The following is a 26,195-nucleotide window of genomic DNA, read 5'->3' on the forward strand; positions in this document are numbered from 1 at the left end:
AGTGGAATTATGCAAATTTTTCAGCTTGGCGTATTGGTATAAAATTATATGGAGTTGAGGTACATGAGCTAATTGAACAGCAGAGAGGCTGAATGGCCTCCTCCTGTATGAATGCAGCTAATTTTCTTCGGTATTGGCACCACTGTGTAAGGCTGTGGCATCAAGAGCCAGTAACACTAATTGCAATGCAAAAATCAGCTTAGGAGATAGTCAGGGAATGTGGTGAGGGAGAAACTATATCTATCTTTGGATAGATAAACTGGGACAAATTGCTAGTAACATTGTGAACTTGCTAAGGCTGGCCCAGGGATTTCACACTTTTTTATATCAGGGGTTTTGGAATTTGTTGTAGTCAATTCTGGCTGGTGTGTTGATTTCAGTGCCATATCAGTTAACTTCTGGTGCCATCATCCTCTATTATTGAATGTTGCAAAGGTCTTCCACCTATTGCAGGCCCACAGGTGGTGCAGAGGTATTGACGTGGGCTCTGTCCTTCTTTCTCTAACAGCGACAATAACGGGTTAGTCCCTGCCTTGTACATGCTGCCACTTGGTAACATCATCCGACAACACATCACATTCCACACGTACACCGACGACACTGAGCTGTACCTCAGCACCACCTCTGATTTGTTATGCTGCTTGTCTGACACTCAGTATTGGGGGAGCAGAAATTTCTTCCAATTAAATATTAGGAAGACCAGTCTTTGGTCCCCGCCACAAACTCCATTCCCTAGCCACTGACTCCATTCCCCCCACCCTGGGCTGAATCAGACCGTTTGCAACCTTAGCATCCTATTTGACCCTGAGCTGAGCTACCGACCCCATTTCCTCTCATCACCAAGACCACCGACTTCCACCTCTAATATCGCCCATCTCCGCCCCAGCTCAGCTCATCTGCTGCTGAAACCCTCTTCGATGTTATCTCCTGACTCGACTATTCCAACGCGCTCCTGGTCGACCTCCCACCTTCCAAAAACTTGAGCTCATCCAAAACTCTGCTGCCCGTATCCTAACTCACACGAAGTCCTGTTCACCCATCACCCCTGTGCTCACTGACCTACATTGGCTCCCGGTCTGGCAATGCCTCGATTTAAACATTTTCATCCTTGTGTTCAAATCCCTCCATGGCCTGGCCCCACAACCCTCTGAGATTGCTGCGCTCCTCCAATTCTGGCCACAGGTGCTGTGCTGATAAAGTGTGAGAGGCAGGATGCAGCTTTTCTTGCTAGGCTCTCGATTGCTTGTTGCCTCCTATTCTGGGTTGGGATGGTCAAGGGCTGATTCCTAATTGATGCGGTCAATGCTCGGGTGAGTCCCCAGGGCTTGCCTCATCCCCCCGTTCTGATTGGTTGACTCCCAGCCACGAGCCCCCTTGCGCGGAGCGTGAAGGCAGACCGCGCCTGCGTACTCCTGCGGTTTGGGAGGGTGACCGATGGCGACGGCGGCGCTGAGGTGCCGCTTCAGGGCGGCTCTGAGCGGTGGCGGCGCCCGCCGCACCCGGGCTGCAGCCACCCACGACGGAGCCAGGGTGAGTCACAGGAGGCGAGGCCTCAGCTGGCGGGAGGGTTAAAGCGCGGCTGATCGGGACTTGTCAGCGATGGGCCCGGAGCGGGCTGGGTCAGAGCACAAGCCGGGGCTCGACGGGCGGGTGGTGTGAGCGCCGCCCGCGGGCACTGGGAGCCTGCTGGCCCTGGCAGCCCCTCACCCCCACTCCGTGTCATGGCACTGTGATGGGCTGGAGCTGCGCTGTTGGCCAATTTGGTGCAAGGTGAATATCCAAATGTCACTGTGACCCTCGACTGTTCGACTGGTTAGAAGCAAACTTGCTGCATTGCCATCCAACCTGGCCAGCGCTCCAGTTCCGATTTCTGTTTGGCGGTTTTCAGTGTTCACAGCTCGGCCAGAGCGTTTTGCAGGTGTCCTGCTCGCAAAACTGCAGTTACTGCTTTTGCTGAGTTAGGGTATATGCAGTCATAGTGATTCTCCGCATCTCGGCACCTTTTAGCTAGTCTGCTACAAATAAGATGTACTGGTGTTCTGAGTAAAGTGGAGACCAGCTTATTTACCATTGCAAAGTGAACACATCATGGGCCCGGATTTTGCAGTTGTAATGATGGAGAAACTGTGAGCGTTTGCTGTCATTACCTTGTGAAACTTACAGCAACTTCTGGCGTCTGCACATGTGCAGTTAAACGCGGAAATGCACAAGTTGCTGTCAGTGATTCCCTGTTCCTCAACAAGGCCCCGCAGACAGCAATCTTTGAGAAATCACTGAACTGACAAGAACTTCCCCTTTACGCTGTAATATCGCTGTTAAAACCCCCTGAAAAAGTTAATCCTTGTTTAATGATGTGTCACTGAGTTTTTAATGGTGTACTAAGTCATAATTACTGCTGAGCAACCTCTCTGGCCCTCAAAACTAATTTTAATATTTGTGGAATGTCAAATCTTTCCATTATAAATTCCATATTTAAAAAAAATTAAAGTTTGTTTTGATATTTCAGCTTCTATCAGAATCTCGTATGTTTATTTTGTTCTCTGGAAAATTTATAAAAAGTGAAGGATAATCAGTGCATTTTACTTCCTGGTTTGCTGTCTGTGAGAATTCTTCAATGTGATTGGCTGCTTAGTCTACTTGATGACATCACTGTTGCTGGAGTTGGTGCCAGAATCAAATTAATGTCAGGAAAGGTGAAATTGTGTTAGAGATCACTAGATCTTTGTGGGCAACTTTCTTCGAGGCCAGTGGCAAGCGCTGTCACTTTGCCACTGACCGCAAAATCCGGGCCATGATGTATACCCAGGATTGACTCTTCCAATGCTGGCCGGTCTCCCATCTCCACCTTCCATAAACTTAAAATCATCTAAAACTCTGCTGCCTGTATCTGAAGTCCTGTTGACCATCACCCCTGTGCTTGCTGACCTACGTTGGCTTCTGTTCCACCAACACCTCAAATTTAAAATTCCCATCCTTGTGTTAAAATCCCTCCATGGCCTATCTCTGTAACCTCCTCCAGCTCTACAACCCTCCGAGAACTCTGCTTTTCTCGAACTCTGGCCTCTTATGCAGCCCCCACTTCCTTCGCCCACCATCGGCGGCCGTGCCATCAGCTGTCTAGGCGCTAAGCTCTGGAATTCCCTCCCTACACCTCTTCACCTATTCACCACCTATTCACCTCTCATCCTTTAAGACGCTCCTTAAAACCTCCCTCTTTGACCAAGCTTTTGGTCACCTGCCCTAATATCTCCTCCCTTGGCTCAGTGTTAATTTTTGTCTGATTATGCTCCTGTGAAATGTCTTGGGATGTTTTGCTACATTAAAGGTGCTATATAAATGCAAGTTTTTATATAATGATACTGATTCCTCCATCATGATGTGTTTCTAGCATAAGTTGTTTAGTTTCAAAATAACAGTGTAATATTTTATAAAGAAATTCCAGGAAACACTTGCACAAATTGTACCTAATATAATGGCTTGTTCCTGTGTCATTTTTATTGTGATTAATTCAGATTGCAAAGTGCAGTCAACTTTCAAAACTATTTAAGTTCCCTCATTAGCTGAGTAATACAGATGGTGTTGGTAATTTTTTGTCTATTACACGGTATTTGCTTTCTAATTAATTTTTTCCTGCAGCAATAAATCACATGTTGCATATTAGATGCAAAATAAGCACATTATATTACAGAATAAATAACCCTGTTTCCAGATGCCATATTTATGGTAGAATGGCTATTTCATCTATATGCAGAGAAAACCTGGATATATATGAATAATGGTTCATTCTTTTATTTATCAATGTAGCATGAAAAGATTGATCAACCAGTGTCTTCCAAAGTTTTGGCTTCAAACTTTAATATTTTCTTGTTTTCTCAGTGTTTTTATGAAGTTCTAAAGTTGAAGTTAACTTACTGAGCTGTTTTTTTTCTCTGGTGGCTGTCCCATTTACCGGATGATGCCAGTGCCTGCCAGGGTTCACTTGCTAATTTTTTTTGGAGTGCTGCAGGAGCTGAAAAGAACAGTTGGCCAGCATTTCCCAAGGTCAATGCTGAGCTGAGCATTGACTGCCAATTTTATTACACGTCTACTGCAGCTTTCTGAAAGGTGTGACGGGGAACCTATTGTAGCGTTAAAGCAAAAACTTGGCTAAGTTGACTTTCCTCTTTTAACTTTAAGAGTGACCTGCAATATAATAGAGAAAGGCCATCATTTGCATGTGCTGGATACCTTGAAAGAAAAAAGGTCGATTATGTTAAACCGTTGTTTTTTAATATGTGTAGTACTTATTTAGGTTAGATTGCAGAGAATGTCCTTCAAAGTCCCTTGAGCTGTAGGCTATTCTCGCCAATGGAACATTGATCTAGTCATTAGATAAACATTACTATGTTGCATACTTCATTTTTAAATTGAAAGGTCTTTTTAATTTGAGAACTTTTATACATGATTGCAATTTATGAATGATTTAATTTTAATCTGCCTTCTATCAGATGATTTGTTTTGAATTCTTTAGGTGTTTGGAGTATCTTCTGGATTGCTTTCAATCCATGCGTTGCAACATATTCAGCAGCAGAGGAACCTTTCCTTGCATGAATACCTAAGTATTCGATTACTGAAAGACGCAGGCATCTCTGTTCCCAAGGGGAAAGCTGTTTCTACGCCAGAAGAAGCATATGATGCTGCCAAAGCAATTGGTATGACAATGACCACTACAGTTAGTTTGAAATTACTTCTGTGTTTGTCAATTAAAACAATGGCAATTTTAGATTGGGGTAAAAATGAAACTGTGAATGAAGTCTGACACCAGCCATAAGGAGAACGCTATTGTGGAAAATGAACAATCTTGACAGGGTGGTAATTCAGGATTGTTGTACCAATGTGTGCCATCACAGAACGATAGGATGCATGTAATTAAAAAGAGAAAATGCTGGCGATACATAGGTCAGTCAGTGTCTGCAAAGGGAAAGGACAAGTTAATGTTTTGGGTAAAACTCTTAAGTCAGAACTGAAAACTAAAAGATAAGCAAAGCATTTCTGGGAGGTTGGAAAATAGGGAAGAAAGGGAAGAGGTAGAAGCAACAGATACCCTAATCACTTCAGTTTTTCTTTTTCCCCCACCCTTCCTAAGATGCTTGCTTATCTTTTTGTTTTCAGTTCTACTGAAAACTACATACTGTACCCAAAATGTTGACTTGTCTGTTCTCTTTATAGATGCTGACTGACTTGATGTATAGACCAGCATTTATTGTGGTTTTTTTTCCTTTTTATTTGGTAGGATGTGTGTATTCCCTAAGATTCTTTATATGGTGAGTTCCTTATTATATTTGGTCCCTTTTAGAATAGGATGAAAGAACTTGAAGGGAAAGCAGGGAGCGTTGGGACAGTGAGAACCTGACATATTGCAGTATTCAGGATGACAGCGGCCTGGGAGCAGATTCTTGCTTACCACCACGGTTGAGAAATAGTGCATCTTTTATATGTTGCACACTTTGTTCTTAATTGAAAGGTCTGTTTTATTTGAAAACTTATACATGACTGCAACTTATGAAAATAATTTGCATGAATACCTAAGTATTGGATTACTGAAAGACTCAGGTTAAGTGCAAGAAAAGGCCTTTGTGTTTTTGGAACTCCCTTTTTTCAGTGGATAAAGAAAAATGAATTGTGGGCTATATAAATTGTTTTGAGTGGAAATGAAGAAAACCAATTCTTAAAAACCAGCTACTGTATATTGATGTTTAGAACTTAAATATATTTGTAAATGGGCACAAAGGTAAAGAAAGAACTTTTATTTATGTAGCGCTGGATCACATGCTGAGGACTGCCAAAGTACTTCTCGACCAATCAATTAGTAAAGGAAGAAGTAATGGCAGATGCTCGGGAGAAGGCTGCCTCCCCATATATTTTGGGAATGTATGTGCTGCAGGGTGGGCTGAAAAGAATTATTGTACAAAGAGCGAGCAACCTCAACGGTATCCATTGAAAGACAGCAGTCACCCGCCCTTGTTTCTGGGTTTATGTACAAACACTAACTGATGACCTGTACTTATTGCGACCAATATTTTTGCAAGTAGATGACTTCTAAAAACAAAAACTGACTCCCATCAAAAACAATACGATGATTATGGTAGAGAAGGCCCATGTTCAAAGTACTGTTAATGGCTACACTGACAACTAGAAGATTAATGGTGCAAGATGTTTTAATCTTGTTTTGAATAGTAATTTGCATAAGATTATGTATTTTAGCCCTACTAAATGAGTCCGTGTACAAATGTAATGGGATGGTGAAAAGGAGGGTACATAATATGAGGAAGACTGCTTAATTACTCCGTGACAATCATGACTAGATTATGTTTCTTCTTGTGAATAGAGGTAATTATCACCAACACAAAGGATGCTATAAATTTCTCTTTAATTGTGAACAATTCCTCAGTGGCAATTAAATATTTGAGCGAACGTAGCTATGTAAATATTGGTAATAAGAATTTCCCAATAAAACTAAATGGCCTTTTCTTTTAAGAATGAAAAAATAAATGAACTTGGATTGATATAGGCTTTTCTTGTCCTCGGCACGTCCCAAAGCACTTTCATAATCATAATCATAATCAACTTTATTTGTTAGTGCACAAGTGCAGTACAACGAAATGTAGGCTTGCGGCTCCCGAGAGTGTACATTTAGATTAAGACATTTAAACATTCAACATTCATTTGGCTTGTAATACATTAACATAACCATAATAAAGTGTATTGGCAGATGTGCAGGCTTTAGAGTTTATTTGTGGAGTTCAGTAGGATGACAGCCCTGAGAAAGAAGCTGTTCCTAAATCTGGTCGTACGGGTGCGAATGCATCTGTAGCGTCTCCCAGATGGCAGGAGGGCGAACAGACTGTGGCTGGGGTGGGTAGGGTCTTTGATGATGGACCGTGGCCTCCGTAAACAGCGTTTCTGGTATATGTGCTCTATGGTCGGTAGCCGGGTACCGGTAATGCGTTGGGCAGTTTTGACTACCCGCTGCAGGGCTTTCCGGTCATAGTAGCTACAGCTGCCATACCATACTGTGATACAGTTTGTCAGGATGCTCTCTATTGTGCAGCGGTAAAAGTTAGAGAGGATCAGGGGTGACAGGTTAGATCCCTTCAGCCTCCTTAGGAAATAAAGGCGCTGCTGGGCCTTCTTCACCAGAGAGGAGGTATTGAGGGACCAGGAGAGGTCTTCCGTGATGTGGACTCCGAGGAACTTAAAGCTGTCCACCCTTTCCACCACAGCCCCATGGATGTGGATGGGGGTGTGACTTCCGCCTTTAGACTTCCTGAAGTCCACAATGATTTCTTTGGTTTTCTTGATGTTAAGGGCCAGGTTGTTATCGGCGCACCACTTCACGAGATGCTGGACCTCCTCCCTGTAGGCTGACTCATCGTTGTTGGTGATCTGGCCTACTACCGTGGTGTCCTCCGCAAACTTGATGATGGTGTTGGAACCATAAACAGCCACACAGTCGTGGGTGAAGAGGGAGTAGAGGAGGGGGCTCAGCACACATTAAGTATTTTTGAAGTGTAGTCACTGTTGCAAGGTCCCACAACAGCAATGAGATAAGGGACCAGATATGGTCACTCTGTGCTCTACACTCTCTATGGCTATTATTATCCTTTCTATATTGTGGCGCCCCAGACTGTTCACATTACTATGTGGCCTAACCAATGAATACTATTGGTTTAAACCATTCTAACAGCTTGAAAGAAAATAATTAGTGAATTCTATAGTGCTACTCTGGACAACTGGTCAGTTTAATATTTTACAAAATTGTGAAGATCCTTTGACTTTTTTTTGCCAAATCCAGCTCTAAATGCTGCATTTTTGCTAGCAGTTTGTCTGACGTGCACATCCTGTTTAACTAAAGGAAAACTATTTAATTCACCGTGGCTCAGTGCTAGCACTCCTTTTTTGAGTAAGAAGGTTGTGGGCTCGAGCCGCACAATGGACTTTAGAGCATATTCTAGGCTGACGGCAGTGCATAGAGTGCCGTGTTGTCGGAGATGCCGTCATTCGCATGGGTTATTAAGCCGATAAGATCGCACAACAGTATTTCAGTAAGAGCAGCGAGCTCACCCAGCTGCTAACCCCTATCCTTTTCCTCTTCGTGACAATTTTAGATTGATGATCCCTCATCACTGACTCCCCAACCAAACAAAATAGTCTTTCCCTATTAAGTCTATCAAAATTCTTAACTTGGTGTTCTGGCCAACATTCTGCCTTCAACCTGTATCACACTATCTAGCCTTTCATTCACTTGTTGTTTGTGGAACCTTGCTGTGCTCAACTTGGCTGTTGTCTTTGCCTGCGTAACACTTCAAATGTAATCCATTGGTTATAAAGTGCTTTGGGATATCTTGAAGATGTGAAAAGTTACTATATAGATGCAAATTCTTTTATCTGCTTTACTGCATATTATTGGAAAAAATAGACCAGCTTCCTTTTTGGCGTACACACTGTTTGTTAGGTCCATTTTGCGACATGTAAAATTAATCACTTTAATTGTAAACAAGATAAAGGAATTCCTGGCTTGGTCATGATTATTATTTTGATGTTGCTTGCAATTTGCCCATGGTACAGTTACAGCTGCAATGGGGGAGTGGAATTCATGATGTTGGTGTGAATGACCTTGCATTTATTTACTTATAGATATACAGGCTATCCCACTTAATGCCAATGAGTATAAAGTGCGATAAGAACTGGTTCTTAGGCGAATGTGTATTTTGCATGTCAGCAACTGTCACAATGGCATTGTAATAAAAACCGAAAATGCTGCACACAATACTGATGAAGCGTACACTTCTTAAAGGTCAGAACTTGCCTTTTCTCTTTGGGTGTCAGACTTGGCTTAGTGGTAGCACTTTTTCTCTGAGCCAGAAGGTCGTGGATTCAAGTCCCATTCCAGAGACTTGAGCACATAATCTTAGTTGAGATTTGTGCAGTACTGAGTGGGTGCTACACAGTTTGAGGTGCTTTTTTTCCAAATGAGACGTTAAACCGAGGCCCTGTCTGCTCCCTCGGGTGGATGTAAAAGATCTCATCGTACTATTTCGAAGAGCAGGGAGTCCTCCAAATATCCTGGCCAACATTTGTCCCTCAACCAACACCACCAAAAACAATTATCTGGTCAATGATCTTATTGCTGTAGGATCTTGCTGTCCACAAATTGGCTGCCATGTTTCCCTCCATTACAACAGTGACTACACTTCATTGGTTGTGAAGTGCTCTGCGATGACCTGACGTTGTGAAAGGTGCAATATTTTACAGATGCTGACTGACCTGTGTACTGTATTTCCAACACTTTGTTTTATTTCACATTTCTGAAACTTTGCAGTTTTATTTGTACAGTGACATTGTACTGGGTTTATTGTGATGTTGAACACTTGTAATTTTGTAAATATTTGAGTTTCTTTAATAAAGTTTACTTAAAATGTCACAAGCAGGAGTATGGGGGGACTTTGCATAATTCTCCGCATTGGCAAGATTTTCTTACATCAATTGAAATCTACAAGACCTATATTAATTAAAAATATAAAAATTTTAATAACCTGGAATTGTATTTTGATATTTTTTACAAGCCATGCTTAAATATTTCCAAGTATTCATGCACTAAAGGCATAAAACATCATGTTTTAATGTCACAAAATCGTTTTCTAGATGTAGCCAATTGAAACCTCCGGGCTTGGGAGGCCACAATTCTGTGCAGGTTGCTTTAGACCTGGGAATTGCTAACTGACTCCAGGATACCCAGTCGCAAAATGATTCTCCAAATAAGTTTTTTTTGTGGGGGTGTAATTTCATTTCTCTTCTGGTCTTTCTTTCACATTCGCCATTTGAACGTCGGGTTTTCTGGGTTAGTTTTAGTAGTTGCTACTTAAAATCAATAATTTCAGGCAATTGTTCTTTGGTTGCAATACATTGACGTACGTTGCATTTATAGGAGTATGGTTGATATAGCATGTTTGGTATCTTGTGGGAGTATGGATAGCCCTAAAGACTAATTACAGTGATTGGCACTTGTGTAAGGGTGTAGTGTTAGGCTTGCTCACTGTTTCAATGCCCAATGGCTTTTGGTTGTGTATCAAGAGCTTTGGAGGCCAGCCGACTAGGTTGATATAGAGAGTGCTCCAGAGCCTTGGCACATGAATTGTGTGGGGCATATTTTCAACATGGTTACCAGTCACATGTGTAGGTGAGAGTGGTTGGCAGCACTCTTGTTCCTTTGCTCCCTAGGGATAATTGGGCACGGGTTGGTCCATGATGCTGGATTTGGATACGTACTGCCCAGCGGAGTTATTGGCACTTTGGGAGGGTATGTTCTCTGCTTTTTGCATATTTAGAGTCTTCTGGGTTTCTTCTCTTAGAGGAATCTGGCGATCTTTATATAATTTGGCAGATGATAGCTTGGGGATTTTGATTTGGGGTAGTTAGAAACAGACATGTGCCTGGGTCGAATGTTCAGTGTGAGGACACTTGTTCGTTCTTCCCTGGATGTTGATTGGGAGGAGTGTCCAGCAGACTGTGACATTGAGAAATCTTGGACAGTTGGCCTGGTAGAGATTTTGCTGCTCAGTGTTAATTTAAAAAAAAAAAAAAAAAAATTCTCCCCTTCCTCTCCTGAAAGTGTTGACTGTTTGCTAGGGTAAAGATCCATAGGTGCTGTTTGGCAAATCTGAAATTGGAAGAGGCTGTTGAAAGGTTGTAAATGACAGATATCCAGATGAATGGCTAGTTCACACAACAGTTCAAAGTCATGCGTCAATGTTACTGGATCTGGTTTCACTCGGCACTCTGCAATTCTCAGCGACAGATGCAGTAATGTATTGGTTGCAGAACTGTGAAGAAAACATAATTCCGTTTTATGTGCCTACACTTGGAGGTCTTTTTTAACATTTTTGGAAATAATTGGAATTTGGGGAAGATGGTCGCTGCAACTCCCGGGGGCTGAAAATTTTAGCACTTGTCAAATTTTTCTGTGTGATTTTAATGAAATTATTAAACTGTTTAAAATAAATGTATTTTAAAAACAGAGAGGAGTGACCTGGGGAGAGGGTTTGTTATCTGTGTAGTCCAGATCACTTGGTATAATTGATGTTTGCTCCATTGTTGGGGGTTCTGCACAAGAGCTTCTCTGTTTTGGTGTATGATTTTACTAAGGACTAAGCTTAAAAGAAGATTTGTGGTTGGCCTGGAAAGCAGCATTAGTTTGGGATAGATGGCATGTTCTGCAGGGATCCCTTTCCTACTGCTACCTCACTACACCTGCTTAACCTTTCATGAACAAAGTGGATTTATCTTTGGTGAGCTCCATTGAGAACTCTTAAAATACCGAGTGCTAGAACAAGTGCTCCAGTATATAAGATAGTCACCGGGAACGCACTGAGAATAAATTCTTTACATTCTGAGTACCTATCTGTTGAGTTACTCTATTTATTTTAGTTTAGAATTAAACAAGTTTTCTAACGCATTAGCAATTTGTCAGCAGTGGCTCAGTTGGCAACACAGTCGGCTCGGAGTCAGAGGTTGTGGGTTCAAGCCTCACTCCAGAGACTTGAGCACAAAATCTAGGCTGACACTTCAGTGCAGTACTGAGGAAGCGCCACCTTTTGGATGAGACGTTAAACCGAGGCCCCGTCTGCTCCCTTGGGTGGATGTAAACGGTCCCATGGCAATATTTCGATGAGGCGCAGGGGAGAGCTCCCTGGTGACCTGGCTGCCGTTTATCCCTCAACCAACATCACTTAAAAATAGATTATCTGGCCATTATCACCTTGCTGGTTGTGGGATCTTGCTGTGTGCAAATTGGCTACCGTGTTTCCTACATTACAACAGCATGATGGGACGTCCTGAGGCCACAAAAGACTTTCTTTCAACTTGATAAGTGTGGTTTTTTTTTTTCAATTATTTGAGGTGGGCTTGGTGAGTCTTGATTGTCCATTTCTCTTTACTGTCTTCCACTCTCCGTATTGTGTACAGCTCCGATTTGAGTACGTATGTTCCTGAAGGATGAACCTCCTGCTTCTTTCCAAAAAAACTCTTAAATTTTTGACTCTTGTGCCTTATTCAGTCGTCTTGACATTGAGTCCAACTGCAGGAGTTATTTCAAAGACTGGAGCTATGTTAATGCCATGAAGGATTGACCTGAGTGGCGGCTCTTGTTCGGAATCTGAAGATTCCCTTTTGTGACTGCTACACGTCACAGCTCTGTTTACTGGCTGAGCTATATTAAGCAATGCAGAAATTTCTAGTTCAAACTCGAACTATAGATAGCTAGTATTGTTTACTTCCCCATTTGTTAGTTGAGGGATAGATATTGGCTGGGGGGGGTGGGTGGGGGAGGGAAACTCCCCATCTCTTCTTCAAAATAATCTAAATCAGTTAACTGGTGGGGAGGTGGAGAATGCTAGCCAGGATACTGGGACAATCCTCTCCCAATCTGAAATGTTTTTGGTGCTGCATTGCCTGTTGTAGAGCTTCAGGTCATGTGCCATTATCCTTTCACCTATATGGCTTTACCTCTATTCTTGTATTTTTTCCCCATCTAATATAAAGTAGTAATACAAGTTAATCCAATCAGCTTTTGCACATAATCTTTATGCAGATAATAACAAATCCCTGTCTGAGTTACAAGGTGTTGAATTTAGCTTGGGTTCTGCTGAACAGAGCTTTGGTCTTTTACTGTGATATCCTGTTTTATTGTTTTGTGACTTCTTGCCAGCTGCTATCAAAATAAGTGGTTGTAAAATACAGATGTTTATCAATAAGAAAACAAAAGTCTGATTGATTATCTACGCAACTTTTAAAAATCAAATTTTTCATTTTTACTTTGTCTGCCCTTTCAGGTGGACGTAAAAGATCTAATGGCACTATTACGAAGAAGAGCAGGGGAGTTTTCCCTGGTGCCCTGGCCAATATTTATCCCTCAACCAACATTACTAAAACAGATTATCTGGTCATTATCACATTAATTGGCTGCCACATTTCCTACATTACAACAGTGACTACACGTCAAAAGTACTTCATTGGCTGTGAAGTGCTTTGGAACGTTCTGAGGTTGTGAAAGGCGCTATATAAATGCAAGTCTATCATTCTTTGAGTCAAGAAGGTTCATTACAGATCACACAACACTTGTAAATACCTACATTGAGGTTCTTGTGTAAGTTCAAGTAACACAATGCATTAATGAGGTTGAAATTATTACATTTTGGTAGGAAGAATAGAGAGGTCATTTATTACTTGGAGGATGCTCGTCTGGGTGGGGTAGAGGAGCAAAGGGATCTCGGAGTACAAATACACAAATCACTAAAAGTAGCGACACAGGTTAGCAAGGCCATTTATTAAAAAAAAAGCAAACCAAGTACTAGGTTATTTCTAGAGGGATAGAATTGAAAAGTAGTGAAGTTACGCTAAACTTGTATCGAACCTTAGTTCGACCAAAGTTGGAGTACTGTACAATTCTGGTCGCCATATGACAAAAAGGATAGAGGCACTAGAGAGGGTGCAGAGAAGATTTACAAGGATGATGCCAGAAATGAGAGGGTATACATATCAGGAAATAATGAACAGGCTGAGTCTCTTTTCTCTTGAAAAGAGAAGGCTGAGGGGTGACCTAATAGAGGTCTTTTAAAATTATGAAAGGTTTTGATAGAGTGGATACAGAGAGAGTGTTTCCACTTGTGGGAACGAGCATAACTAGAGGCCATCGATATAAGAGAGTCACCAAGAAATTAAATAGGGTATTCAGAAGAAACTTCTTTAACCAGAGTGTGGTGAGAATGCAGAACTCGCTACCACAGGGAGTGGTTGAAGTGAATAGTAGATGCATTTAAGGGGCGGTTAGATAAGTATATGAGGGAGAAGGGAATAGAGGGTTATGGTGATAGATTTAGATGAGGAAAGACGAGAGGAGGCTCGAGTGGAGCATAAACGCCAGGATGGACTGATTGGGCTGAATGGCCTGTTTCTGTGCCGTATATCCTATGAAATTGTTTAGCAGAGGCTTATACTGAGTGGAGGAAAAAATGGGTGATTTAGCTTATTGGGTAAGGATGGAGATAGTGTAGCAGTTCGTAAGTGATTGGCCTGTTGAGGCCTCATCCTATAATTTATGTTTTTCACGTGAAAACTTCAAACCTTCACTAAAGATCGAATCCCCTGAGTTTCTTATTTAGAATTTTTTTGCCTTTGGATGTAGTCAAACCGTATGACAAACTTTCTTGTTCTGGCTCAGTTTCCACTAACCAGTAGAGGTACTCAAGCCTAAACGGAATGAGCTGATGAGAAGTAGTTTTGCCAAGATTCCATGAATTGAGTATAACTAAATCCAAAACCACTTTTCATATTTGTTTGTATGGATCACTCTTTAACCTCATAGTAATTATGTAAATACTCATTTTGTTCATGGATGTTACGCAATGGACTAACATTTTAAGTATCTTTTCTTTAAAAATAAGTATCCTTAAGTTTTCAGTGCTTTGTGGCTTGATTTATATTGATTTTAGAAGAGGGACCTCGATGACCATACTTCTATCCAAAGCCTGGTTCCGTGTACAGTGTATTAAACATGCAGCCGTACTCGAGTCAGAATTTGGAAGGGTTGTGCAAAATCATGTGAGCGCCAACTGTGCTGCTTGCCAAAGCATACTAGTAAAATATTACCAGTATCTTCGAATCATGCAGCCATTTGGCCCATCGTGCCTGTGCCAGCTCTTTGAAAGAGCTATCCAATTAGTCACACTCCTTTTCTCTTTCCCCATAGCCTGGCAAATGTTTCATTTTCAAGTATGTATCCCATTCCATTTTGAAAGTTACTACTGAATCTACTTCCACCACTCTTTCAGCCAGTATGGTCATGTCAGTGGTTATAAAGGTGGTAAAACATAAGATTTATTTTCAGGGCTGCCTTGTCATAACCAGTTTAAAACTACATAGTTTCTCCTTATTTACGCAATTGTTTTGATGACAACGGACAGTTTTTTATTTTGTAGTAAACTACTGACATTTTCAAAAATTCTGAAAACCATAGATCCTTTATGAAAGCTTACGTTTGAAAAATGCCAGATCTTGAATCTACCTCTTAAATTGCCGTTTAAAAAAATGTTCCAGTGGATGATGTCATTTGTTGAGTGCACCTGATTCAAGAAGTATTGCTGAGATACCCGAGAAAGGAAAGGCACATTCAAGTGATGAGGAAATAAGATTTGCCATATTGTTAGAGACATATTTTCAATTTTAAGCCTTTAAACATTAGGATTTAAAGTAACCAATTGTGTATCAGGATTTTAAAAATTGACCAATGGTAACTTCATTTTTTTTTAAAAAAAAAAGCAAAATACCACAGACTGGAGATCTGAAATAAAAACAGAAAATGCTGGAAACTCTAAGCAGATCAGGCAGTGGGGAGAGAGAAACCGAGTTAATGTTTCAGGCTGATGACCTTTCATCATAATGTAACTTAGTTTGGTTTTTATAGAGCTATCTTCTCTCTTAACATTCTAACAGCAGTTCTCATAAGTTGACCTGTGGTCCAGAGTGTGCTTTTTGCTGCCCAGTATCTGGGTAACTAGTGAGCCCAGCAGCCAAACACAAGATCTTGTTGCTGTGTCATCATCTGAACTCCGATTCAGAAAGTGGTAGAATAAAGACTCATGGCAGATGTGGCTTGGGCTATGAACTATGGAACAAATTTATCAGAGCGATGAGAAAATGGTAACCAGGATAAGGAGTAGACTTCCAGGAATTACAGACTCTATCCACAGAATGTAGAATGTTGACACTATGTAAAACTAGACTTGAAGCACTGATCATAACCTTGCGTGGAAATTGTACTGCTAACCCTCCATGGTGTCTCCTGCTGATAATTTAACAGAGATTTGGAGCAATTCAGCCTGAGATATACTTTCAAAATCCTTTGAAGATAGATTGAACCAAAAGCAATTAATACGTATCTCTCAAACTCAAGTAGAGCGGCAAACTAAATATTTTTTTATTAGAAAAATCCCACAGGATGTTTGTATTTGAATTGAATGGTTCAGCCCTTCTTGGGAGCTAATTAATTGGTTTGAAATACTTTGAATGACCTGGAAAACATTACTCCACCTAGAAATAGTGTCAACCTAATGGCTGCTGTCCCGTTACCACCTATTTGCCAGGACTTTGAACAGAATGAACAAGGCAAGCAGGATTGCAACCTATGGTAATTACAAATTTCTCCCCCAATAAATTCATATCATTTTACTCACCCATGTGCCCAACATGTTCTAGTCCAAAATTTGAACTGTACCAGGTGCCTAGCCTCCATTGCAAGACAAGCAGACTGAAATAAAGGGGGTAATGGTATGATACCAATGTGTTTCTATGGCACAAAGCAAGGCGGGTTTTTTTCCGGCTAGTAAGCTTAAAGCCAAGAAATTCACTCCAGGGACTTGAGCACAAAAAACTAGGCTGACACTCCAGTGCAGTACTGAGGGAGTGCTGCACTGTCGGAGATGCCATGTTTTGGATGAGATGTTAAACCACTCTCAGGTGGACATAAAAGATCCTTTGGCACTATTTCGAAGAAGAACAGGGAGTTATCCCCGGTGTCCTGCCCAATATTTATCCCTCGATCAACATTGGCTGTGACGTTTGGTGTTTGTGAAAGGCACTATATAAATGCAAGTCTTTTTTTTCTTCCTTTCTTGTAGAGGTGGGAAAGTTTGTATGCCTTTTTGTGAGTTACTGTCAGACACTGGGAGTTGTATAGCAGACATCAAAAGAAGGATTGGACTTGCTTCTGGAAGATTAAGCAGGATATGAAAGGCTAAGGATAACTTGGTAAAATCAAAAGTAAGAGTTTATGAAGTGATGGTTATCCCCATATTATGGATCTGAGTGTTGGAACATGAGAAAAGTTAATGAGCAAAATATACTAAACAGCGGAGATGAGTTGGTTGAGTGCAATACTGGGAGTAAACAGCATGCAAAGAATCAATGATGCAAGAACATAGCTTGGACAAGAAACAGTGCTTATACAGAAGATCAAAGAAAGATGACTGTGATGGTTTGGGCACATTTTAAGAATGGAAACAGCTAAAGTACCTTTTCATGGTCCTACATAGAGGTGCATGGAACAAGAAGCGGAGGAGGACCAAGGAAGTGTTGGATAGACAAGGTCAAGAGTGATTTGAAATATTCCTTGTTTGGAAATTTCAAATATCTCTACCAGGGAAGGGTTCTTTGGAGATCAATTTGAGGAAAGTAGGTTTTAAGAAGTAGATGTGCCAGTTGAACCCCAAGGCAATCCAAGAATTGGCTAATCGGGCATCCTGGCCATAAAGTCCAATCACAGATCCTTTTTCTGGGAGCAAATGGCTTTAGGCTTGCTAGCCGAAAAAAAAAAAAGAAAAAAAAAATGCCGCCTTGCTTTGTGCCATGAAACACATTGGTATCATACCATTACCCCCTCTACTTCAGTCTGCTTGTCTTACAATGGAGGCTAGGCACCTAGTACAGTTTAAATTTTGGAGCAGAACCTGTTGGGCACATGGGTGAGTAAAATGATATGAATTTATTGGGGGAGAAATTTGGTGTATCCCCGTTTGGGGTGCAATTATTGGCCGGTTGCAAAGTTTAGTGGCTGTGTTAATTATCGCCTCCAACTGCAAACTTGGCTTCTATTGCCCCTGGAGGTGATTGGAGCGCTAATTCAGGCGCTAACGCCGAGGAGTGAGGCACTACCTTAGCGCTGGCGAAGCTCGAGATGTCAGTCAGCAATGGAACACAGACACACTGGCGCCAGCCAGTTCTACAAAGGGGAGGATCGATCTTGCTCTTCATCCACACCCTTCTCATTGCAACCTTGAATCTTGGCCTGGAGAGACCTGTACATCAAATCTGCTGGGAAGAACAATGGAGAGGCCCAGGGAAAGAGCTGAGTGCAGCCCCCATAGTCTCTTCTAAATCATAGAATGGTTACAGCACGGAAGAAGGCCATTCGTCCCGTCGAGCCCATGCCGGCTCTCTGCAAGAGCACTTCAGTTAGTCCCACTCCCCCTGCCCGTAGCCCTGCCTACGAAATTGATGCAAGGAAGGTCAAATCAAAATGAACCTGCGAAGTGCTGCTCAGTACCCAAAACTCCTTCACACAGCGTTGAATCTCTTCAGAAGTCTCTCTCTCAGAATGCGTGGTGCAAAAATGTCGCCGACAAAAAAAGGCAGGAAGTGGTCGCCTTTAAATAGCGCTCCCCGAGTCCCCGACTGCAAAACGCTCCCCTCAACCTGTCATTGCTAGCGGCAGGGGGTGCCACTCCGTATCTGGTCCGGGGCGTTGCACACTTGACTGACGTCACGATCTGCGGGTGCAGGAGATCGTGGCGGTAGTGTTTAGCGCCGCTGCAAAATGTCTGGTCAATTTCGCGAGCGGTGCAAACATCGCGCATGGGCGCTAACAGGAGGTGCAAAGCAACCAAATTTTCCCCCCATTATCTTCACTTTGGACAAGGGTTTCTTCAATTAAAAAAGACCATTTTCCTTGAAATGGTTGTAGTACTTGTGAGCAAATTGAGGCTTTCGAGGTAGACATATAGCTATGTTTGCAAATCATAGAATGGCTTGCTCAGGTGAGAAAAGTGAAGGTTCCTATACCAAATTATTATCCCCAGAAGAATGTGAGTATCTGAATGAACTGCTCTGGAAATTGAAAATAGCACCTGCTATGCAGCAAATGGCAGGTGGAATTTAATGTCAGCAAATGTGAGGCAGTATATTTTGATTAGAAAAGAAATAAGAATTATACTTTGGGGAAAAGCTGGGTGATGAGGAAGAGCAGAGGGATTTGGGGCTCTGGTTCACAAAATATTAAAAGCAGAATCACAAATGGATAAAACCATTTATAAAAAAAAAAAAAAAAAATGGTTTATGTCGAGAGGCAAGCGATAGATGGGTAATGGTGAATCTATTTAAAATCTTAGTAAGATCAGAGAGCATGGTGTGTAGTTTTGGAGTCCACATTATAGAAAGGATGTTCAGGCAATAGAGAGGGTACAGTGCAAATTCAATAGGATGCTGCTTATGAGGAAATACAAATACGAAGAAAGATTTGAAAAATTAGGGCTGTTTTCTTTAGAACAGAGGAGATTATGGGTGATTTGATAGAAATGTTTAAAATTGTGAAGGGACGGGACAAGATAGATGGAAACGAGAACAGCTTGTATGTATATAGCGCCTTAAATGTAGATCAACATCCCTAAGGCTCTTCAAAGCAACGTAATCAGATAAAAATGGGACACCGAGACAAAGAAGGAGCTATTAGGTAGGATGAAAAAGTTGAGTTTTGGGGAGAAGGGCAGTCAAGAGGCAAAGGGGTTTAGGGAGGCAATTCCAGAGTGTGGGACCTAGATGGCTGAAGGCCCACTAAAGGAAGAAGGGTGTGCAACAGGCAACAGGCAAGAGTGAGACGAATGGAGAGTTTTTGGGGGTGGGTGGGTTTACAGAATTAGGAAGGGTACAGGCGGCAGTTTTTTGATGCATTAACTATACAGAGTGAAGCTGGGAGGCCGACCAGTGTTTTAATTTCTATGTAATTCAAATAGGTTGCCCATCTTCAGGAGACTGAAATCAAGGGATTTTTTTCAATCCAACCACAACTTTGGGTTATTTTGTACTCCCAAAATGATTCCGAGGAGCAGTTCTGCAACCAGTTGATGTATCTGTGGGAAAATAGCACTAAGGTTGCTTTAGGAGACAGTAACAGGACATTTGGATAATCATAATTTAATAGGACAAAGTCAGCATGGTTTTATGAAGGGGAAGTCATGTTTGACAAATTTGCTGGAGTTCTTTGAGGAAGTAACATATAGGGTGGATAAAGGGGAACCAGTGGACGTAGTGTATTTAGACTTCCAAAAGGCATTTGACAAGGTGCCACACAAAAGATTATTACTTAAGATAAAAAATCACAGGATTGGGAGTAATATTCTGGCATGGATAGAGGATTGGCTATCTAACAGAAGGCAGAGAGTTGGGATAAATGGTTCATTCTCAGACTGGCAATCAGTAACTAGTGGTGTTCCGCAGGGGCCAGTGCTGGGTCCCCAACTCTTTACAATCTATATTAACGATTTGGAGGAGGGGACCGAGTGTAACATATCAAAGTTTGCAGATGATACTAAGATGGGAGGGAAAGTAGTGAGTGAGGAGGACATAAAAAACCTGCAAGGGGACATAGACAGGCTAAGTAAGTGGGCAGAGATTTGGCAGATGGAATACAATACTGGAAAGTGTGAGGTTATGCACTTTGGCAGGAAAAATCGTAGAGCAAGTTATTATCTTAATGGCAAGAAACTGGAAAGTACTGAAGTACAAAGGGATCTGGGGGTCCTGGTGCACGAAACTCAAAAGGTTAGTATGCAGGTGCAGCAAGTGATTAAGAAGGCCAATGGAATGTTGGCTTTCATTGCTAGGGGGATAGAATATAAAAATAGGGAGGTATTGCTTCAGTTGTACAAGGTATTGGTGAGACCGCACCTGGAATACTGCGTACAGTTTTGGTGTCCATACTTAAGAAAGGACATACTTGCTCTCGAGTCAGTACAAAGAAGGTTCACTCGGTTAATCCCGGGGATGAGGGGATGGACATATGAGGAGAGGTTGAGTAGATTGGGACTCTACTCATTGGAGTTCAGAAGAATGAGAGGCGATCTTATTGAAACATATAAGATTGTGAAGGGGTTGGATCGGGTGGATGCGGGGAAGATGTTCCCGATGATGGGTGAAACTAGAACTAGGGGGCATAGTCTTAGAATAAGGGGCTGCTCTTTCAAAACTGAGATGAGGAGGAACTACTTCACTCAGAGGGTGGTAGGTCCATGGAATATGCTGCCCCAAAAAGCTGTAGAAGCTACATCATTACATAAATTTAAAACCGAAATAGACAGTTTCCTAGAAGTAAAGGGAATTAAAGGTTACGGGGAGCGGGCAGGAATTTGGACATGAGTCTAGGTTTGGATCGGTCATGGCCCTGTGGGGAGCGGAGCGGGCCCAGGGGCCGTGTAGCCTGATCCTGCTCCTATTTTGTGTGTCTAATTCTGTTAGATTCAGGAGATGGTTCTGTGATAGTAGATTGGCGGTTAGGATCAGATCAGCCATGATCTTATTGAATGGCGGAGCAGGCTCGAGGGGCCGATTGGCCTACTCCTGCTCCTATTTCTTATGTTCTTATGTTGTGAAATTTGTGAGCAAACTGGAACTTTTTTTCCACCCTTTGATGTATTTCAAATGTAGTACAGTTGTCATTGGCAACAAATTGTCTTTTGCGCTCAGCATCTTTTGGAATACTGAATTTAGTGGCACATTCGCAGAGCCAAGAGCTAAATGTACTTCACATGAATGGTGCCTTTGGTATGATATCACAAATTTTGCATTTTGGGGGAAATAGATTTCCTGACAACCTTTTGGAACAGGAGGTTCGTGCAATTCTGGGAAGGTAACCACACAGCAGTGCCTTGATGCCCCCTGTCATTCTCTTGGAAGACCGTGTGGTTCCTTCATTTCCTCTGATTTTAGATAAACTTGGGCCAGAGAAGGCATTGGTTGATTTGGCCTTGGGGACCAAGAAAAGCTATGTTCCTGGATCTTCAAGAACTAAATGTCAATCAATCATCTAAATTAAATTAAACAGCATATTTTAAGAGCCTATATTTAATGTGATGCATTTTGAGAAGGACTGGTCTGAGAGAGTCCTACTTTTTGTCCTATATACCCTCTGGGTATCCAGAATATTTTTCATGCTCAGGTTTACACTGCGAATTGTTGGATATCTACATAGGAAAACAGGAAAGTATGGAACTGGAAGATTGCAGTCTCTCTGGCTGGCCCCTAAGTTTGAAAAAGGCTGTGCATTGTGTATCTCGTACCCTTCAACCTCTTTCTGTGCCAAGTACCTAACCAGTTCCCTCTTGAATTTGCCAACCCGATAGTGCTCTCCTGCTTCTTCAGGTAGTCACCATCCTCTGTGTAAAGCTGTTAAATCTAACCTGCCTATTCATGCTCCCTCTTTGCAGCTGCAGTCTGTACCCCTTGCACAGTGTAAAACATTATTCGGGTTCAATTTGTCAATATCCCTTAGACTCTTGAATACCTGAATAAACTCCATGAGCTTTATTTTCTCCAATGTAAACATTCCTAGTTTGTAAAGTCTTTCCTCGGTTCTTGGGTGCCTAATCCAAGATACTGATTTAGTTGTCCTTCACGCGCCAATGCCTGAATGTCTTTATTGTGGTATGGTGACCAAAACTACAGGGTGTTTCAGGCAGGCTGGACCAGTGCTTTGTACTAGGTCAGTATAAATTCCTGGGACTTGTGTTCAGGCAATACAGCCTAAGATCTTTGCTTTTTTTTTTAGTGCTATTGCACACTGTGCTAATGGTTTCAGCAAGCTATCGGAGTATTCCCAGATCTCCCTTTTGTACTGTTATGTAGTCCAATACTGCTTAACTTTTATTTGTCTCCCCCGTCTCATGATTACTCAGTCTTAGCACAGTCTTATCCACATTAAATGATATCTGTCACTTATCAGCCCAATTTCTTGATTTCCCCCCCCCCCCCCCCCCCCCCCCGGGAGAGGCAAAGAAGCAGACTACGTGGCTGCGGGGTGGGTGGGAGGAAAGACATGTTTAATGATGATGCTCCAGCCATCATGGTGTGGGGCAGGCTTGATGGACCAGCTGGTCTTTTCCTGTCTGCCAGTTTTGTATGTTCGTAGGTGTTATTTGCAAGCCCTTCCTCAACAAATTTAAACAGCTTTGTTTCTGTCTCTGCTTTCGTTTGCACACGTTGTAAACAATGGCCTGAGCTCGGATCATTGAAGCACTCTGCTAGTCACCTTCTCCCATTGCGACACTGCTCCTTATACTGTTTTGTTTCCTCTGATTCATCGGAGTTCCTATCCACTTCAGAAGCTGCTGATGCTAATTTTTTTGTGCCTTATTTAACCTGGAAACCATTTCCATATGTAGTATTGTCAAAAAATATAATGTCCACCTAGTTCTGTCTCAGAGTGGACCTGGTGCTAGCATTTTAAAGTATATTCTGCTACTGTAGGTGCCTAATGTGTGTACTCACCCAAAGAGCTCATCTTGTGTTACACTTCTGCAGTGCCAGTTTCTGTCCACCAGTCAATATTTTCTACAAAGAACTGAAATGCCAAGTATGACCTAACCATAAAATCATATTGACTCCTTGATATTTTGCTAGGTGCTTCATTTTTTGCAATATGAAAGTGAGTTTGACCCTAACCATGCTGCCTTTTCCAAATCCTAATGTCTTTGTAGTGTACTGCATTAAAATTTAATAAACCCTGGCTCTGTTGGTTTTCTATTGCTAGCATATGGGTAGAAGATGATTCCCTCATCTCCAGGTTAACCAAGAGGAGTCATTAAAATTAAGCCCCGCTGTGTGCTTTGTTCTAGCTTGGAATCCTAATCTTGTTCTATATGAACTTGTGCAGTTCTCATTTGAAGAGGTCATGATGTAAAACCCTAGTGGCTGGGATTTTCTTGGAGTTAAATCACGGAGATCACGACGTCAGTGAATGTGCAACGCTCACTTGATGCCCGATTCCCCTAATTTGGTTTTGGTCATTGCCGTTACTGGCAAGAGAAAGCAATGACAGGTAGAGCAGGCATGCAGCAGCAGGAAGCCGGCTCCAGTGACGATATTGAAAGGGATCATCACCAATCAGTCGCACCTGACAGGGTTTTGCAGTTTGAGTGGCTGTGTGCTACTTCCTACAACTGCAAGTGTTCTTTAGCTATTTCACTTACTTAATGTGTAGTTGGTGTGCGACCATACACAGCAAATCCTCAATGTCAATGCCCACTATCCTAGCAGCAGCCACAATGTTCATCTTGCGGCAGTCTTAAAGCCACCACGTCAAGCTTGAGGGTGGTTGCTCAGAGACGAGGGCTATCCGCTCTCCACCTGGTTCATGACTCCCCTCCGCAACCCCAGCGCTCATATAATGAGAGCCATGCTGCCACCAGGGACATCATCAAGCAGACCATCGGCCTACTGAAGCAACGATTCTGCTGCCTTGACTGCTCTGGAGGAGCCCTCCAGTACTTGACTGAATGGGTGTCCCATTTCCTGGTGGTCTGCTGCATGCTACACACTTGCCAGCAGGGATTGCGGGACCACCTCAACAGGAGGAGGGAGGCAGACAGTCGGCCTTATGGATAGGCTGTCCATGACCGGCTCATCAGACTTGAATTTGCATGATTGAAATCCCAAATCTCTCTTGCTCACTACGTCCCCCTCATACCTACTCTGACCTTTCTCACGGTATATCCCAGCGTCCTTCTGGGCGCAAAGATGAAATGCGAGACACCACAAAAATTCCAAACAGAATTAATAAATTTATCTATAATATATCACATTTATATTAATACTATTAACTAATCCCTCTCATGCAATCTCTTAGTGTCTGTCTTTTGTGTGCCCTCTCCTGATCTGGTGCTCCCCCAGTGGCTGCAGCACAACTGGTGGAAGGCTGCTGAGTTTCTGTGCGGAAGACTTCAGATGGCCTTGCGGGATGACCTCAACCAGCTGTGGACCTAGAAGGAAGGCTGTAGACTGCGCCACCTCGGCATGTGTGGCAGCACTCTGGGCTGGCTGACTGACGGGCAGCAACAAGGGCAGTGGCGAAGTGGGAGTAGGAATGCTGTCATCCTGAGAGAGGACAGCAGGTTCCTGCTCCACTGACGCTCCCCCGGGATGGCGCCTCAGCATTCCGAGGAATCTGTTGGAGTACAGATTGGTGGCCTGCTGCGACACCCTGACAGCCCCGGTCAACGGTGGTAAATCCAGCCATAGTGGTAGCAGTCAGAGCTTGGGTGGCCTCAAGCCAAAACTGCATGAGAGCAGTCTGAGCTTCTGCTGCAGCAATTGGGTCACTTCCGCCCGTGCTGCAATGGAAGCTGCGACATCGCCCATCATGCATGCTATCACATCTGGGTCGCCACGGTCTCTCTGGGAGTGTCCCATCATTTCCAGACTGGAAATCCTGGACTCCATGCTCTACGCAGAGCCCCGTGCAATGTTGGAGGCAGACTCCTCCATGCTCCTTGACATTGCCGAGAGGCTCTCTTTGGCAGGCTTGTCATTGCACCCATCATTTCCTTGTGCATGCCCATCACCCTTCTTCTGAATGCCTCCCCGTCGAGATCCTGTGCAGCAGAACTCTTCCCTCCCCTCTTCCTTCCCCCGGCCTTGCTGCAGCCCACTCGTGCCCGGTGCCTCACCCTGTGCAGATTCAGCTACTACACTAGCCTCTAAATTACACGTACTACCAGTATCTGAGCTGTTGTCTGTGAGCGAAAGATGCAGTGATGCGGTGTCGTCTTCCTCTTTTTTCCCCCCCCCCCCCCCCCTTTGCTCTCTGTGGTGCCCTTGGGGACAGGCTGCTCGGGTGCTTGCTAATTATCTGAAAGCAGAAAGGCACAAGAGTCGGGTTATGATACGGGACGGGGTGGGTGAAGAGAGAAATGCATGCACCTAGCCGGAGTAGCTTGAAAGTGAAAAGAGATTGTGAGCTGAGGGGGAAGTACGGTGTGAGAAGGATTAGGAATGAACGTACCGTTATTGTCCCCAAGTTGCCGGTGACCACGGCAGTGACGACGTGGCACCCAGTTATATCCAGCACTCGATTCTCCAGCTGGCTCAGCTCTTTAATGTCCGCCTGGCCCCCAGCTGTCCGCTCCTGCTCCTGGCAATTCTGTGCCAGTTTGGCCTGCAAGAGAAAGAGAAGTTCAGTGAAATGTGTTTGGGTGTTGTGCCTGCCATAGTTGGAAGCTGTCATTGTGTGCAAGGTGTGAGATGTGAGTGTTGATAGGTAGAGATTGTTGGTAGGTGAGTGCTGGAGTTGTGGTGCATTGAGCAGTGTGAAGCTTGTGTTACAGATGGTGGTATGTGGCATTTGCTGAAGCCTTCACTCGCTCTGACAACCCATGTGAGGTCATTAAACTTCTTCCTGAACTGGGTGTGGGTCCTGGGGACCACAGTCCGCAGTCTCTCTCCACATAGTCCGGGATATTTGTGACGAGGGCCTCCTGCCAGTTTGCAGGTATAGGACCGCCCGTCTCCTCTCCACTGCGAATACCAATGCCTCGAGCTTCATCTGAGAACCTACGGGC

General features: G+C 43.0%; 1 protein-coding gene across 1 annotated transcript in view; it reads left to right on the forward strand.

Moving 5' to 3' along the window:
* The first annotated feature begins 1,392 nt into the window (after positions 1 to 1,392).
* sucla2 (succinate-CoA ligase ADP-forming subunit beta) overlaps positions 1,393 to 26,195 on the forward strand; it is an 81,349-nt gene continuing 56,546 nt past the window's right edge. Inside the window, exons 1-2 of the mRNA XM_086006471.1 lie at positions 1,393 to 1,530; positions 4,511 to 4,691. Of these exons, the coding sequence (XP_085862597.1) occupies positions 1,435 to 1,530; positions 4,511 to 4,691 (277 nt within the window). The 5' untranslated portion in view covers positions 1,393 to 1,434. The remainder of the gene's footprint in view (positions 1,531 to 4,510; positions 4,692 to 26,195) is intronic.

Source organism: Somniosus microcephalus, chromosome 14 (genome assembly GCF_052327205.1).
Source record: "Somniosus microcephalus isolate GS21.2 chromosome 14, FLI_Smic_1.0, whole genome shotgun sequence".
Classification (NCBI taxonomy): domain Eukaryota; kingdom Metazoa; phylum Chordata; class Chondrichthyes; order Squaliformes; family Somniosidae; genus Somniosus; species Somniosus microcephalus.